General features: G+C 45.2%; 1 protein-coding gene across 5 annotated transcripts in view; it reads right to left on the bottom strand.

Annotated features, from left to right (window-relative positions):
* The window catches only part of Myof (myoferlin), a 144123-nt gene that overhangs the window by 33924 nt on the left and 92175 nt on the right, over nt 1-18024 (bottom strand). For all 5 annotated transcript variants that reach the window (XM_021224782.2, XM_021224763.2, XM_021224769.2 and 2 more), the window contains 12 exons: nt 17493-17656; nt 13838-13952; nt 11202-11307; nt 9871-10016; nt 9445-9618; nt 8092-8200; nt 6059-6136; nt 4064-4245; nt 3812-3970; nt 3596-3694; nt 2475-2636; nt 201-366 (listed from right to left, as the gene is read on the bottom strand). In XM_021224782.2, the coding sequence (XP_021080441.1) occupies nt 201-366; nt 2475-2636; nt 3596-3694; nt 3812-3970; nt 4064-4245; nt 6059-6136; nt 8092-8200; nt 9445-9618; nt 9871-10016; nt 11202-11307; nt 13838-13952; nt 17493-17656 (1660 nt within the window). The remainder of the gene's footprint in view (nt 1-200; nt 367-2474; nt 2637-3595; nt 3695-3811; nt 3971-4063; nt 4246-6058; nt 6137-8091; nt 8201-9444; nt 9619-9870; nt 10017-11201; nt 11308-13837; nt 13953-17492; nt 17657-18024) is intronic.

Raw genomic sequence — 18024 nt, 5'->3', positions numbered from 1 at the left:
TGCCCTTCAAAATAGTTCAAGAGTGCAAGTTGGCTGTACCATTGGCTACCTGCATTTCCCTGGAAGATTTCCTAGCCCATTGACAATCACAGCTCTCTTCCTCTGCAGTATCTAGACAAAGAATATGGTTTGCAAACATTCAATCTGACTAAGTGCGAAAGGCACAAAAATGTAATGTATAGACTTTCTCACAGACGTACCTTTGAGTTGTGGTACGATATCCTCTTTTCCTGCATACGGATCACAGCGAAAGCGGTCCAGGCGGTCAATGGTGCACTGGCCAACCACCGGCTTCCGCCCAAACTGCCTGTGGTCAATGACTTTGATCACCAGTGGAGGCATGTACAGTTCTTCCTTGGGCAAGAACTAGAATCACAAAAACAGGTGTCCTTTTTTGCCCCCAAGATCTGACAGAGATAGCTTTGCTAGTCACTTCTCCCAAGGGACCAGCCCAGATTTCTTGTGCCCTACATCCAGGGGACCCTCCATAAGTACTTCAGTGACTGGGGTGCCTGGTAGATGGCTCAGACCTTGGAGCGTCCTCTTTCAGGCAGGCTCTGGAAGATCAAATCCCACCTCTTCAGTCACAGACTGCATGACCTTAGGGAACTTTCTAGCCCTCTATGGCCAGTTAACTTCATATCAATAGTAGAGTCTTAGAATCCACGTGTGAAACACTTGGAGTGCACAAGGCAAGCATAATGTGAAATGAGTCATTGTCACTGACCCCATTCCTCCTCCCACAATCTTCTTCCTGAGAGGGAGTTTCAATGGTAGTGACTGCCCAGAACTTTAGTTATCTGCTAGCAAGGGCTTAAGCAGAATTTAGGAATGGTGGAGACACAGACATATCTTTAAGGGAAATAACAGACTGGGAATCCTCCAGTATTAGAAGTTCAAAGCCACAATGAAGTGCTCATTTTGCCTTCACTGCTGCTGTAATGTAGGGGCCTTGATGACACTGCCCTGACTGGAGAACACAGGCTGACCTGGAGGCTTGACCGTGGTTTGGATGAGTGTCTGTCACTGGCCTTCGCTGGAGTAGAGGACGGGGTTCCCAAAGCTAGGTTCTAGGCTCGAAGTGGTAAGGGGGGAGGATAGAGAGCAGACAAGGGTAGGCAGAGTGTCCTAGGGGTGAATATTTAGGGGTTCTGCTTCTATACATCCATGTGGCATCATGGGGAGAGTTCTGGCTCTGGAATGGAAGGACCCCGGACTAAACTCTGACCACACACTGCACACATTAGTTATACTTCAGTTAACCTTCTCTTTTCTTCCAAGGATAAATGTGCCGCTGAGCCAGAGTCGTGGGTAAAATTAGAGCATGGCTAAAGGCAGTTTGCTCAGAGGCCTGAGGAACCATCCTGCCTCTCTAGGCCTCAGCTGCCTCACCTGCAAGACAAGAGGTTAAACCACAGGGTCCCAAGGTTCAAGACTAGTGTGTTGGGGACAGGAAGGAAAATGATTGAATCAGGAAAAGGGGTGGACAATTCCAGCTTTCCATCTTCTTCAGTTAAGGAAGTGTCATTGTCATACATCTTTTATATAACAAGGTAAAGATGAAAACTTTTTTATTTATACAAGTTAGGATTTAATTTCTTTAAAAGTAGACAAGTTGGGTGGCTTCCTCTATAACAGGTGGAGGTGTGTGAGCCCTAGAAGATGTCCCACACTCCTAATAACCAGAGGTAACTTCAAAAGAACAAAAAAGGTTTCATGCCCTGGACACAGTCATGGCCATGCCCCATTACCCTCTCTGGGTTCCTCCACAACTTCCCTAGTCATTCATGCCCTCAGGAAGGTTCTGGTCCACATGCAGCTGCACCACTCGGAGTCAGCAAGCTGGCCTTGAGGGGTTGACTAAGAGCCCATAATAGAGACCAAACACTCACTGGAAAAACAAGTGCTGTTCATAGATACCGCCCATCACAGGAGCTGTTTGACACTTTCAGAAACTGGCTACAGATCATCTAAGGAGGGGAAGCCTCTGACATGTTTGTTATAAGGCTAGGTTTTCTGTTTGTCAGACTCTGGAAATGAATCGACTGTGGGGAGCGTAGTATACATTTACATTTCAGGTACGCACACACGTGGGAGTATACACTTGCACTTCAGCATGGACACATGTGGGAGTATACACTCACACTCAGCATGGACACGCGTGGGAGTATACACTCACATTCAGCATGGACACACGTGGGAGTATACACTCACACTCAGCATGGACACGCGTGGGAGTATACACTCACACTTCAGCATGGGCACACGTGGGAGTATACACTCACATTCAGCATGGACACACATGGGAGTATACACTCACACTTCAGCATGGACACGCGTGGGAGTATACACTCACACTTCAGTATGACACGAGTGGGAGTATACACTCACTTCAGCATGGACACGAGTGGGAGTATACACTCACACTTTGGGTATGGACATGTGTGGTCTCCCGCATAGTCTAGATACTGTACCACTTTCATGAAGAGGACAGAACTTGGGAAGTTGGGTGTCTTCTTCAGGTTTTTGATCACCACCGACTCTACTCTTTCCCCTCCGCACTCCACCACCAGGCTGGGGGATGTGATAGAAGCCATTTGGTAGTTTTTCATATTTCTTAAGCCCCAAGCTAGAATCTGTGGAAACAAGTTAAAGAGAAGGGAAGGAAACTGACATATGAAAAATACCATGCAAATCTGGGTGGTGGTGGCACACACCTAGAGGAAGGTGGATCTCTTGTGTTTGAGACTATTCTGGTCTACAGACTGAGTTCCAGGACAGCCAGGGCTACACAGAGAAACCCCATCTCAAAAAAAAAAAAAAAAAAAAAAAAAAAAAAAGCCCAAACAAGAACAACAACAAAACTTGTAAACAGAAACCCAGTCTCAATCACCAGGACAGTCTTTAAGATGGACTGACACCCATTTGTCTAAAATGCCAGTGGATGTTATCTTCAGGAGCCTGTGGACATGGGGAGGAAGTGGTTTACCCTTTTCCTCTGTTGGAGAGCTTTAAAAAAAAGAGCAGCATAGCTGTCAATGCTGACCGGTCTTCTGCAAACAGGAATCACGTTGTGATCTACGGTGGGGGAGTTTGGAGGATCAAGCATAAACCTCTTCTCTGGTAAGTGACTCTCAAGCATTCCAAACTGGTAGCTGCTGTCTGAAGCTTCCTGTGTGTGTCTTTGAGAACGCCCAGCAAAACAGAGGAGCTAACAATGCTTGTCTTATCAGGACACAAGGTTATCTCCACCGGCCTGTGTCTGCCCTAATTATCTCTCGTGTCGCCACTGTCCACAGGCTTCCCAATTCCCTGCCTCTGCCTCCCCTGAAGGTCTTCTCTCTGTGCACACAGGCACTTTCTCTTGGGCCATCTTCTCTTTCTCTGGTGACCCCCTCCCTGAAATCTCAGAAATCTGCTTATTGCTTTGTTAAGATTTTGACTTTTTATAGCTATTTTTCTTTTTGTGTGTGTGGATTTCATAGACGTGCAGCATGATGCCATTCCCTATGCTAACAGCTCTTGCTTTGTTTGAAAGAACCCTTTAGAATCAGCCCTTTGGGTTGATGAAGTAAAACTTGGAGAGAATACATACCTCAATAGCAGTGAGCTGAACCACGGGCCGGATGCCCTGAGGGACCATGTATAAATTCGGCGCTCTTTGAGAGGGAAGAATAGGAAGGTTGGAGCCATCCTGTGAAACAAGCATTGGCTGTCAAGACTTCCCTTTCATTAAAGCAAAGAGTGCCTGGAATTACCAGGATGCTTCAGGCAGCTCACGGAATACATGGGCAAGAACAAAGCGATGTACCTTGTTCCTCAGAATCAGCTCCGCTGTTACAAGGACGTCTCCACAGGCCCTGTCTCCATTCATGACTGGATGCCAGAGAAGCTTAGGCGTGATGTCTGTTTCCGAGTTCAGTTTCACCAAAGGAGAGCAAATGCTTCGACCTAAAAATTCATCTTTGCCCTAGAGAAGTAAATCACACTCAAACTCCTGATCAAATAACCCTGTGGACCTCTACCATGACCCTGAGTCATCTTAAAATTTCATATTACTTACCACTTGGTCATTGTCAAAAAGTTCTATGATAACTTTGGGTGGGTTCTGCAGAACTGTTTGGGGTTCCCCAAAGATTTCAACCTCATCAAATATAATTGTTTGGTCCCAGGTGGGATTCAAGGTGGAGTGGATGATCTCTGTGGTTTTGCTTCGATGGAGAAAGGAGACGTGGGCATATGGATCTACAGAAAAAGATAGTAGCAATAGAGTCACAGCTATCTAAGTCAGTTCATTTCTTCCCAAAGCTTTTCTAGTGGACTAATGCTTTCACCACCCATGTGAAGACAAGGACTCTAGAAGCATCACAGAGGAAGGTATGGTGAGTGAGAAGCACCTAAAGGAGACCCTGGTGTGTGCAAAGGAGTGTCTCTCTGGAGTGTGCTTGTCCCCATCAAGGTTAATCAGGCACACACTCTTTTGCATGGGTAATCTAGAGTATAAGCTTTGCAACCAGATGCATGTGGGGGCGAGTCCCTGAGCTCATGGCCTTGGAAGAAAAACTATTTAATCTTCCTAAGTATTTAATATTCCTAAACATTTAGTCTTCCATGTTTCCTTCCTCTGAAGTCGTTTCTGTTTCCCAGTAGGTAGAAGATGAGATGGTGTGAAGAAAGTGGACTCTCAGGACAGAACCTTTTAGCCACATCACCAACAAATAACAGCTATGCTTATGTTTTTGTTTCTACTGTTTTGACAAACTGATAAATACTAGTTTATTTCACGCTTTCGCTTCTACTGTTACCTATTCACAAAGTTTTATATTTGAGTGCCGGGTTTTAAGAATACAGCAATAAATAAGAAAGGCTCAGCCGCCCTCAGAATCTACAGCTTCTAACAGCAGAAATGTGCTTCCAACCTCATATGCCAAGAAGTATTCTGTGTTCTCCTACATGATAAATAATTACACTAAACCATTTCACAGTTTCCTGGAGAGGTGACATATCCCAGCCGTAAGATAACATGCAGCTTGAAGCTCTTCTACATGCCAAGGGGGAGCTTTTAACACTGCAGGAAGCCATCACATTACTAGAACTTTTCTTTATTTTGCTCCTTTGATAAATCTTGTGTCTCCGACCACAAGAAATGTGCTTCAAGTTTTATGCAAACATCAGTGAAGATTTTTCTACTTTTCTGATAGGATCTACAGTGAGGGAGTGCCCCCTGGTGGATATTATTTGAAAATGTCCTCAAAAACATTTTTGAAGCTTTGCTCCACAGACTAGGATCTAATTTATAGACCAGATCTAGATAATCTGGTCTAATTTATTAGGGGAGGAAATCTTTCACAAATACTGATTAAGAGGAGTGCTTGGGACATAGTTCAGAACTGACACAAGTACATGATAGTATCAGGCAAATGTTTTAAGAGCTGTTTCCATAGAAGAACCAAGAAAACTTTGCTGGCTTGCAGGTCTCCGAATGTAATGTCCCTAAATATCCCAGGATGGCCCCTGCACTATCTGCACCTTCAGAGGAAGGAGCACAGCCGAAGACCATCAGGAGCACCAATGTGGAAGACGTTGAAGTCAAAGCTAGGAAGTAGCTGGGGTTGGGGTGAGGGTTAGGGTAAGGCAACGGAAGAGGCAAAAATATGCTACATATGGCTCACAGCCAGGTGCTATGGGCTAACGGGTTAACTGGGTGATCTTTTTATCATCTAGAGAACATAACCAAAAATGTAAAGAATCTTAATTTACCAATTGGCCCAGGACCCAGGTTTAAAACGCAGTCATGCAGCACAGAAGTTGCTCTTTGTGGCACTTTATTGTTCAATAAGTGATTATTAGTGTCCAAGGGCCATGAGTATTCTAGTGCCCAGGAACAGTCCTTAAAGCTGCCGGTAATTCCTTAAGTAATGACTGACTGGGCTGTTTTCTTCAAGAATAACAAAGTAGTCTCCGTATGAAGGGTTTTCTTGCAAGAAATGAACACAAACCAGTTGATGGGCCGTGGAGCCAAGCTAGCCTGCCATGTATATTAGGGATTTCCCTTCACCTGAAAAGCTGTCTTTGTCCAAAGCCATGAGGTTCCTAGCTTGATAAATGTAGCAGCGCAGGTGGTAGATGTAGACTCCTGAAAAGAAGAGGGTGACAAGAAATGGGACACCGTTAGCAAGACTTTTCTGGAATGTCTGGAGGTGATATGTGCTTCAGGCAGGTGGGCCACCTATCTACAGAGCACAGAGCACAATGTCCCCAACACAGTGACTTCTTATAAAAGAAAACTTGCAGCAGTCCCCTTATTCACGGTTTTGCTTCCCCGGAGTCAATCTCAGGTCACAAGCATTGGAATATCTGTCCCCAGTGTAAACAGGGGGACGGTCCAGAAATAAATAGTTCACAGGTTTCAAATCGCATGTCCTGTAGTGGGATCAGTCTGAAAACACTCAGCTCCGTCTCACTCGGGATGTGGGTGGTGCCTCTGTCCAGTGTATCCATGCTGTATAGGCTGCCTGCCTGTTAGCCACTCAGGAGTGGTTATTTCAGTTATCAAACTGACTGATGCAGTCCCATCGCAGGGCTTGTGTTAAGTGACCGTTAATTATTTAATGAAGGCCCAAAGCACAAGAGTAATGATACCGGTACTTTATCACAGTGCATTTTAATAAGTGTTTCATATTTATCATGTTACTGCTATTTACCGGTTACTGTGTCTAATTTATAAATTAAACTTCATCACATGTATGCATGTATAATACGAGAGACCATTTATAAGCAGGGCTGCCAGGGGAGTCTTAGAGTGGATCTAATGCAGATAAGAGGCAGTGGAGGATGTAATGGGGGCTGTACTTTAAACTACTATATGCTAGGTGTGGTGCTACACACTTGTAATCCCAGCATGCTAGGCAGAGGCAGCCTGGATTACATACAGAAACTCTCCTCCAAAGACAAAACCAAACAAGTAACTGCTATAACAATCCTGATGCGTGCATGGCAATGGAGAACACTAGTCCTGCTGTGAACTTCCTGGGTTTAGTGCTTAGCTGCTTATCACAGACTCCAATGAGCCTGGGTCTCTAGCAGTCACTGAGCAAGACCTCCATGCTACGTTAGGCCCTGGTCTGGGATAGTTTTCTGCCAAAAATTTCTTTGACTTTTACATTTTTTCAAACTCCTCTTATTAATGCATACACACATGAACACATGGATGCATGCACACACAGACAGTTATACATACACACTTTCATGCATGTACACGCATACACACACACAGTTTGAGGGGTAGCAGAGTATTGTGACTGAATGCATGAATTCCAGAACCATGAATGCTTGACTGTCTGGTAGATACTAAGACCTACATAAAAATGTGCCTTTATTGATAACATTCTGAAATTCTTTAAGGCTGGCATTGAGAGCAGACTTCCCTTAAACTTTTAGCCTTTGTTCTGTAACTAAGATAATAATTTAGGGGTTTTTTTTTGCTAGAATGACTATTTGTTGTTTTGTTTTATTTTTTGAGACAGGGTTTCTCTGTGTAGCTTTGGAGCCTATCTGGGCACTTTCTCTGTAGACTAGGCTAGGCTGGCCTCGAACTCACAGAGATCTGCCTGCCTCTACCTCCTGAGTGCTGGGATTAAAGGCATTCACCACCAACGGATGACCTAGAATGAAGTATTTTAGACAGGTAGTAGAATCAGTGATTTAATCGTTCTTCATCCCAAGTATGATAGCTTTTCAGGACGTATTTTAAAATCTTCATTAAGTGAAGAACTTGAAAACCACTTTCATCTGAGTAAATTTTTATCACATTTGATGATCTGAAGAGTTTTCTAGAGATGGAAGTGACAGATACAGAATTCACAGCTGTCTTTAAAATTTACGGTCGATGCCGGGCATTGGTGGTGGCACACGCCTTTAATCCCAGCACTCAGGAGGCAGAAGCAGGCGGATCTCTGTGAGTTTGAGGCCAGCCTGGTCTACAGAGCAAGTTCCAGGACAGCCTCCAAAACAATACAGTGAAACCCTGTCTGGAAAAAACAAACAAAAGCAAAACAAAACAAAACAAAACAAAACAAAAAAACAACTTACGGTCAAAATTACAGGAGACAATGGGCGTGTTTGCTCCAAACACAGTGGTGGCACTGTGTTTCTGCTTTTCCAAGCTCTTATCATCTCCATCCTCTGTGGTGTCTGCTCCCTAAAGTAGGAAAAAATCATCGTCATCGTCATTGTCACCACCACCACCACCATCATCATCACCACCACAACCTAAAAACAAGCAATCCAAGACTAGCAAGCAACAGCAACAGTGGTGTTTAGGAGAGATTTTATCACCAACCACTCCATTTTCCAAGGTGAGTAACACCCAGGACAGTGAGTGACTTCTTCAGAGTCTCCCCGCTAGAAGGGGCAGAGCAGGAGGTAGGAGCTGATTCACCCTGCTGCTGAAAGAATGGAGAAGCGATGGATGCTCTCCAAGGCTGGGAAGAGGAAGCACAGAACAGCGAGTGTGGCGGTGTCAGAGCGCAGAGAAGACAGACTGTGCTTAGAAATGGCCCTCCCTGCCCCCGCCCCTCCCTGTGTGTCTGTGTGAGTGGGACGTGTGTGCACCTGTGTGTGTGTCTCCACGCCCAGCTGTGTGTGTGGCCGGAATAGGACACCGCGTGTCCTGTTCCGTGATTTGCTTTCTCATTCCCTGGAGACAGGGTCTTGTGGAACAGAGCTCACTAGTCTTTGGCTAGGTCAGCTGCCAGCGGCGAGCCACAGTGACCTCCTGTTTCCCCTTCCTCACTCCTCGGTGCTGGGGTGACAGTCACCCACTGCCACACGCCCCTAGTCTTTTTGACGTGGGTACTGAGTATCTAAACTTGGGTTCTTAGGCTTGCACAGCAGACATTCAACCAGTGAGCCTTCTCCCCAATCCGTGGCAATGGGTCTTGGCTGCCTTGTTGCACAGATCACCCACTGCTGTTTCTATTCATCCCTTCTGCCGACCTGCGCCCACCCCCACACCTACCTCCTTTACACTCATGTGACCATCTTTCCACTTTGTGAGCCATCCTTCTGTTCCACCACCCCCGCCCACAAGTTTGTATATTTAGCTCTTTCGGGCTATTAAATAGCTACAATTTCCAAGTCATTTGTGCCTGTGGAATTACTGGATGTTTCCTGAAACCAGGGCCCTGGCAGACATACTTGGGGGAATCTAGGAGGAATAGATATGACTCCAGTACTGTTCTGAGGACCGCTCATGCGCTACTGGTTTCTTCCTAAGATGGGAGTCACGGGACACTTAGGGCATATGCCTTCCCCCAACTTCTTCTCAGCCGTTCAGCACTGAGGTTACGGGGGCCTCTCAGGACTTGTCTGTCCGTGCTGTCTCCATCACTCCCACACTTCCTCTACACTAGTTTATTCACACTCTGGTTTCCGGTTACTTACAAGGGCACCTTCAAGTTTAAAGATGGCAGCAGCACCGTGTGTTTCTGAAGGAGCCATTTTTCTCCTCCAGCGTCTGCGGCGAAAGGTGTCTGAACTGCGCTGTTTCCAGTGGAATTTCCAGCCGATCAATGAAGCATATTCCCAGCCCTCCCGGTCTTCGAATTCTTCCATGGCCTAAAATAGAAGCATAACTTTTAATGAGAAATAATAATCTTCCTCATACTGATAAAGCAGACCATTTAGGTCAGTGGACAAATATGCAGTCACAAAAATCTACTCTCTGCCAAGTACTATATAAGGAGCAAAGACAGACTAGATAGGAGCTCTGACTTGGCAGAACTGGCCGACGGTAGGACCCAGGGAGGCAACTATAGCAACCATTCAGGCAGAGCACCTGGTCCAATACCCTCCTATCGCTCCTCTTACCCGTGCAGTACTCGAAGCTGTTTGGGTCAAATCTTTCTTGCGTTTTCGGACCAGTCTTCGCCGTCTGTGAGTGTGATACATTTTCTCTGCTGCAACCCAAGACTTGGGCTTATTGTCAGGAGGAATGGTAATTCCATACTCCCAGCCTGCAACAGAATTTGAGAATAGTTACTCAAGAGAAGCATCTTCCCGATCAGCAGATAACTTGTGAGATAACATGTAGCTCCTCTCTGCTCACAGATGTCCTCTGATGTTGTGACTGTCACAGGGTTGTGCATATGATGAAATGTGCCATGTTGAAACTTTGGGTGCCATCATGCCACAAATGTGTGTGTGTGTATGCATGCATGTATGTATGTATGCATTAATGTATGTATGTATGTATGCATATGTATATGTATGCGTGCATGCGTGCGTGTTTGTGTGTGTGTGCACGCGCATGCACGTGTGCATATGCATGGCAAATATTCCAAAAGCTAAACATTTCTCAAACCAAAAACTACTACCTCTGGGCCCAGCATTTTGGGTAAGAGGTATTCAATCTTTCTGCTCTTTTGGACTCAGGGCTCTGTGAATACCAGAGAAGTGCTATGCTATGGAACTACATTCCTAACCCTTCAGTAGAGTTTCCTGAAGTTGGTAAACCTGTCTATGTTCCAACCTGATGAAGGTAAAAGACACACAAAATGTGGTTGGTGCCCTGTTATTGTTCAATAAATGCTGTTATTATAAGATCTGGTGTGTGCATCCCAATCAATGCAGAACTCACTCCATTTGAAGTCTTACGCATAAATCCTGTTCTGCTCACGTATTACCTATCACCTCTTGGAGAAAAGAATCAATTACACTTTTCCTCTTGATAGTTCCAAATGCTAAGTCCATCTGACTTGACTATTTGTAGAGAAGGTTGGTACTGCCATACCTGGAAGCTATGTCAATCACATGACCACTGGTGGGATGACTTATATGACATTTGCCGTTCTCTTGTCTGAGTTATAAGACCTCTATGTTTGATTATCCCAGGGAGCTAATGGAGTGTGATTAGGAAAGAAAAAAACCCAAGCTCCAGATCTCTCTATATTCTTACTCTAGATTTCTAAGTATCCCCAAGTCCAGCTGGTTGACCCCATCACTCCATTTTCCACTTCTAATATCTCCTCGCGCAGCATCTGTCCATCTATCTGTTTGTGAGTCGGATACTCATGGGAATAGTCTCGGACTAACTGTCGTAGACCAGCAGGGATAGGGCTCTTCCTCCCACGGAACATTTGCTCTGGTTAGCCAAGGTCTTTCTGCAGACTCACACTCAGGCAAACAGATGTACATGTTACCTTTCTCATCTACTGCTCGGTTTATGTCGTATATCCACGCGTCATCTTCCCACTCCCAACCTGGAGGGCAAGTCAGCTCACTGGGTGATGCCGCCTTATCTCCATTCTGACAGACATACAGACAGACAGATGACAGGAATGAGATCTAAGGATGAGGAAACTTTCCTGATACTTAACTACAGAATCTGCCTGTATTTATAGATACCACCTTTGAGATTCATTTTATTCAGAAAAATTCTAATCTTCACTTATATACAATTGCTACTTGAAATTCACTCGTCTCCAGTCCAGTACCTTCTGTTTTTACTATTATAGAATAGCATTAAACTGGACCATGAGAAATTCGTGGTTTTGTAAGCCAAAATGATGGAACATTAGCATTTTACATGGTCTCATTAATACTCTTAGATGGTGCCACCTGTCTTTATAAGAGTTTATTCAGGAAAAACAAAACAGAGAAGAGATCAAGCATTAAGACGCAGGTGTTACAGTTAGGAAATGCTGCCGGAGGCTCATGATGCTGATCGTAGGAGGTTGGGCAAAGTTTATAAGAAACATTGACTTAGGTTTACATTAAAGTTTATAAGAAACACCGGGTGGTGGTGGCGCACGCCTTTACTCCCAGCACTTGGGAGGCAGAGGCAGGCAGATCTCTGTGAGTTCGAGGCCGGGCTGGACCAACAGCCTCAAAAACAATACAGAGAAACCCTGTCTCATAAACCACCCCCCCAAAAAAGTTTATAAGAAACATTAACTTAGGTTTACATTAAAACTCACAAAGAGTCACGATAACAAAGGTCATATGTAAAAGACATAAAGGTGGCTGTAAACACCCAACTCCATTTTAAAGTAAGGGGATGCAAGGTGGAACTGTGGCAGGTATGGCCTGTTTATAGATCAACAAAGATGACGTGGTGGTACCAAAACCAAGTCCCCATTACAATGCTGCTGAAAATAAGTGTGTATCGCTTCCCTGCAAAGCAGTTTGGCAACACTATCACTGTGTTTTCATGCATTTAGAATGTGACCACACAATTCCAAAGATATTTTTATAGACATAAGCGTTCATTAATTGCGTGAAAATGGTTGTATAAAGCTATTCCCTGTCACATATTTTATAAAAACCAAAGATGAAACAAAACGAAAAACCCCAAACTACCGAACCCTAAAAATCTATGAGCTGCACAAATAAACAACAATGGGGGGCCTTAGCACAGTTTACAGCTCTGTATGTGCAGTTATCAAGAGACCTGGAGCTGGGGAGATAGGTCAGTTAATAATTAGTTCAGAAGCCCAGCTTGCATATAAAAGCCAGGAGTGGAAGTCCATGTCTGTAACCCTAGCGCTGGGAGGAAGAGATGAAGAAATCTCAGGAGCTTGTTGGCCAGACAGCTGAGCCCAGTCAATGGGTTCCAGGTTCAGTGAAAATCGCTGAAATGAGGCAGGGAGTGATTGAGGGAGACACTGCATGTTGACCTTGCCGCTACATACATGTGCGCACACTTGTATGGGCTCCTCTATGCATATGTGCACACATCCACGTGAACATGCACACACACAGGTGCACAAACATATGTGAGAATACCTGTCGTAGAACTGTGTGCATAACACAATACTAGTTAGAAGAGGAAAAAGTACACTCGTACATGACAGAAACCTACGACAGTGGCTATCTTACAGAGGACCGTGGTAGGCTGGGAGGATAGTTCTCATTCCCTTGAACACTGTTTGGACCTTTTAAAATTTTTGCTGAAAAGTTTATATTTTTACTTATGGGCCTGTGTGTGAATATATGTGTGTGTGTGTGTGTGTGTGTGTGTGTGTCAGTATCCACAGAGGACATGGGATCCCATGCAGCTGTAGTGTAGGTGTCTGTGAATATGTGTGTGTGTGTGTGTGTGTGTGTGTGTGTGTGTGTCATTGTCCACAGAGGACATAGGATCCCATGCAGCTGTAGTGAAGGTGTGTGTGAATGTGTGTGTGTGAATATGTGTGTGTGTGTGTGTGTGTCAGTGTCCACAGAGGACATGGGATCCCATGCAGCTGTAGTGAAGGTGTGTGTGAATGTGTGTGTGTGAATATGTGTGTGTGTGTGTCAGTGTCCACAGAGGACATGGGATCCCATGCAGCTGTAGTGAAGGTGTGTGTGAATATGTGTGTGTGTGTGAATATGTGTGTGTGTGTGAATATGTGTGTGTGTGTGTGTGTCAGTGTCCACAGAGGACATGGGATCCCATGCAGCTGTAGTGAAGGTGGTTGTGAGCTGTCAGCATGGGTGCTGGGAACTAAACTCCAGTCCCCTGCAAGAGCATCAGGCAAGCCCTCTTAGCTGCTAACACATCCCTTCAGCCCCATTTTTTATTTTTGTTTGCCTGTATATTTCTTTAAAGTGAATTTTTCATGATTTTAAAGACTACCCGGATAATGATTTTTTATCTAAAAAATATGTACAACTCAATCTTTATGCTGTAGCAGCATCTAGGCACGGAGGCCCAGTTTTTATTGCATGTCAGAAATGATCACGCACTTGTGTGGTTTCAGTCTTAAATGGAAGACCATTTGGAACGGGGATGCTGCAGAAGAGAGGGTAGAGCATGTCCCATGATGCACAGAGATGGGACATGTGGGTGGCTCACCGCATCCGTGTAGGTGTCCTCTGCTGGCTTCCACTCGCCTCCAGGATAGCGATTCTCATTCTGGTAGACTTCATCCGTGAACTCCGTGTGACCTGCGTCAGCCTCAGTCAGGAGGCTGTGGGCGAGAGAGGGCTCCTATTACTGAGGAGAAATGGAAACAGGACCAGCAACCCCGGCTATTTCACCCTGTCAGGCCTGGAATGACACCCCTTCCCTTCTGACTTGAGACCTTTGGTTTCTCCATTCCAAATTCGGCTTTGAACTAAAAGCTTTTGACATTCATTTGGAGAGGGGGCTGGGCCAGCGAGACCTAAATTATAGAGGACTCTGCACGTTGGCAGGGTCGCTCCTTCCCAGTAATTAGGATGGAGCCAGGAAAACAGCGCTGTGAGCGGATCCCCACAGGGAGCACGGAGAGGGAGCACGGAGAGTGCCTTCCACACTTGTTATAGTATAGGCTTTCCAGCTGTTTCTCAGTAAAACTCTTGGCTGACAGTTCAAAGAACAGGGAAATACTCCTCGTGTCCTTTCTATTTTAAAAAATGGAGTGAAGCTGTGTAGGAATGTATACCCATGCCTTGCTGCTCTACGTGACACAAACCGATGTTTCTATGTAGACAGCCCAGACAGCCCATTTCAGACTCCAGGCCCTCTGGAGGCCCCCGAGTGCTCTGTGCTGACTCTGCCTGGCCAGCTTTTGCTTGGATTTAAAGCTACTTCAAAATCCCACGGAAGAAGGCACAGAGGCTCCAACTTTGCCTTGAGTTTTTTGCCAGGAACCCTCAAATGGCTTTTTTTTTCCTTTACTGTTTCTACCCTCCCTGTAATCAAACACTGGATGGGTATCAAGAAGCAAACAGGCCCAACCGCTTGTATAAATTGAAATCATACATCATGCCTCTGCACCCCAGAGAAGACCCCAAGGCTTGGCATCCCAGCCTTGTGATTTTCCAGTCACGATCCTCCTTACCTTTCCCGTCCTCACCCCCTTCCTTCTGCCCAGTTCAACTCCTCATCCCCTCTCGTGGCCAACCCCCACAGCCCCAGACAAAGTGACCAGTCCTGCACCAGAAGCAAGGACCCAGAGCGCTGGGTCTGGCAAAACAGCATACTCATTCTCCTCCCTTTTTAAGGCCATGTGATGACCAAGCTACCGCCTGAGATTTACTCTACAGGTCCCAGAACGAGCCATCACAAGGTGGCCAGGAGAGGGAGCTCTAGGACAAATGCTGCCAGCAACATTTTTATTTTATTTTATTTACTTACTGATGGTCGGTTAATTGATTGATAGATGGGTCTCATATAGGCCTGGCTGCCCTTGAACTCACTGTGTAGCACGGAATCGGTGCCTTTGGACAAGTACTTAATCTCTGTAGATCTGTTTCCTTGTTTGCAAAGTGGAGTTTGCATTATCATGTCTGGGGGGTAGTTCTCCCTGAATTGCTTGCTTTCTGGCACATCTCACTAGCTGAGCGCCGATGGCCTTTGTGACGGATTAGCTTCTTGAAGATGCTATATGGGGAGTGGTCACGGAAGACGGAGATAATGTCTCTGTCTAGAGAAAAAGGCCACCATGCCACTGTGCCCCTCACAGTGAACCAGAGAAAATGCTGATGTCAGCTACTGCTCTTGCTGTGGTGATTAAAGTCCTTTGTTTCTGAACCAGGAGTCAAGTACTTCTTGCTAGGATCCAGGAAATGGAGGTTGATGACCTCATTACTTTAAATATCTTTCTAGTTTTTTTTTCCTTCTTTGAGACTGGGTTTCTCTATGTAGTCCTGGCTGTCCTTGAACTCACTATGTAGACCAGGGTGGCCTGGAACTCACAGAGATCTACCTGTTTCTGCCTACTGAATGCTATCATTAAAGGAGTGTGCTGCCACCGTCCAATTATCTTTCATAGTTCTTACCACTGTCTATATGGCAGGGCTGTAGTAATGGTGTTGGTATTCAACACACTGCCTAGTCTGGTCTCAAGAAATTCCCCTTCCCAAAGTCTGACATTTAGACAAAAGCCAGCATTCCCTCAGGGACTTGAGAAAATAGTCTCTACCTCCTAAAAGGAGTCATTGTCCTTATCTCTGGCCAAAAAAAAAAGACCCATGACATATGACTCTTCCATTAACATATGTAACAGATGAATAAAAAAAATGAGTATTTGAAGCTTGTAGGTATGGTGGAGGAGAAGGTTTATTGCAGATATGAGGGACAGCATAGACAGAGGCCCTCTGGAATGGTCCAAACTGAACGGGGCCACGGAGTAGCAGAGTGAGAAAGGAAGGGAAGACAGAAAGGTGGGGCAGGCTAAGATAGGAGTCACAGACCAAGTGACCAACGGGCAAAAGACTAGTGTAGTCAAGAGTCTGGGTTACATAGGAATAAGAGAAGCTCTGGGAAGGGAAGCCCAGCCCTGGACTGGAGAGTTTAGGATAGGGGCAGGATATGCAGAGCCAGGATGATTACTTAGCATGCAGTTGCTGAGAACCTGGTGACCAGAGTCTGCTTTGATATGTTAACTAGGCACCTCAGCCATCTGTCTGGGGTTTGAGACCTAACACATAGCACATCTGTAATATAGACACATATATAGAGAGAGAAATTTTGGTAGTTTGAATGTAATTGACTTCAAGTGTGTCACTATGGAGGTGGGCTTTGAGGTCTCATATATGCTCAAGTTACCACCTAGAGTTAAAGTCTACTTCCTGTTGCCTTCTGATGAAGATATAGCCAGCACCATGTATGCCTATGTGCCACCATGCTCCTCGCCATCGTGATAATGGACTGAACCTCTGAACTGTAAGCAAACTACCCCAATTAAATGTTTTCCTTTATAAAAGTTTCTATGGTCATGGTGTCTCTTCATGGCATTAGAAATCCTAAGACAAATGTATCTAAACATACTTAGATCTAGGCATAACAGTTGTACTGGGGATTAGACCTATAGCCTTGTTCATGAGAGGGAAGTATTCTACCACTGAATTGTATCCCTGCTCATTTCCCTGAGTTTTACTTTATAGTTCGAGACTGGGTCCTGTAAGTTTCTGGACTTGGAGTTGGTTTGCACTCTAGGCAGACCTTGAACGTGCAATCCTCCTGCTTTAGCCCTTGAGTACCTGGGTTCACAAACCTGTACCCTACATTCCCCTAGGTGCCTCTTAGGACTGATGGTACATTCCAACTTCCTATAAATTTCTGTGGACCTAGTCCTATTCAGTGGGTAAAATTAATGTTAATAAGAATGGTGATGGAGGGGCTGGGGAGACGGTTCCATGGGTAAAAGCTCCAGTCAGCACTCAGGCCTGATGGCATGAGCTGGATCCTAAGAGCCCACAGGCAAAGTTGCATGGGGAGGTGAACATCAATAACCCCAGCATTCCCAAGGTGAGTTGGAAGACATAGACAGGAGAATCATCCAGAAGTTGTGTGCCAGCCAGCCTGGACACAGCATGAGAATAGAAACAAAAGATCTTGGCTCAACAAAGTGGAAGTTAAGAACTTCCTCTTAAAAAGATGTCTTCTGCTGTCCACATGTGTGCTATGGCAAGTAAACACCTGGACACGCATGCGTGCACACACACACACACACACACACACACACACACACACACACACACACCCTAAACAAAATCAGTGACATAGGAAGTCAAATACTAACCTTCTTTCGGGGTCAACTATCCAGTCTCCTTCCCACTCCCAGCCTTTGGGAGGCAGAAAGAATTCCTTTTTGAGTTTTATTTTTCCTGTGACATCAGAGAATTTATGACGTCCCACCAGTCCAGATGTGCCCCATTTCCCAAACATGAGAGCTTGGTTTTCATACTGTTCAAAACAGACACAATTGGAGAAATACTATCAGAGACACAGAAAGCAAGCCCGCCGTGAAATCTAACTCTGCCCAGATTTGAGGCCAGATAATGACAGAAAGCAAAAATGGAGTACACCCCCAAAATATGACTGTAAACTCAGGCCTGCCAGTGCTCAGGCAGCTTTGGACAAGTTGCTCCTACTGAGATTCAATGTGCTCATCTGCAAATGAGCACAACACATTTCTTACACTTATTCTAGAGTCCATGTGCGCAAATGGTTGTGTGTGTTCTGTGAACCGTGATGCATCATGAGGATTGTGTCCATTATTTGAACGACACTAAACAGGAGGATGTCAGTGAAACATCCACAACAATCCTCAA

The sequence above is a fragment of the Mesocricetus auratus genome, unplaced genomic scaffold, assembly GCF_017639785.1.
Source record: "Mesocricetus auratus isolate SY011 unplaced genomic scaffold, BCM_Maur_2.0 Super-Scaffold_4256, whole genome shotgun sequence".
Taxonomy (NCBI): Eukaryota; Metazoa; Chordata; class Mammalia; order Rodentia; family Cricetidae; genus Mesocricetus; species Mesocricetus auratus.
The sequence above is the reverse complement of the archived record's forward strand: the minus strand, read 5'-3'. Positions and strand labels throughout refer to the sequence as shown.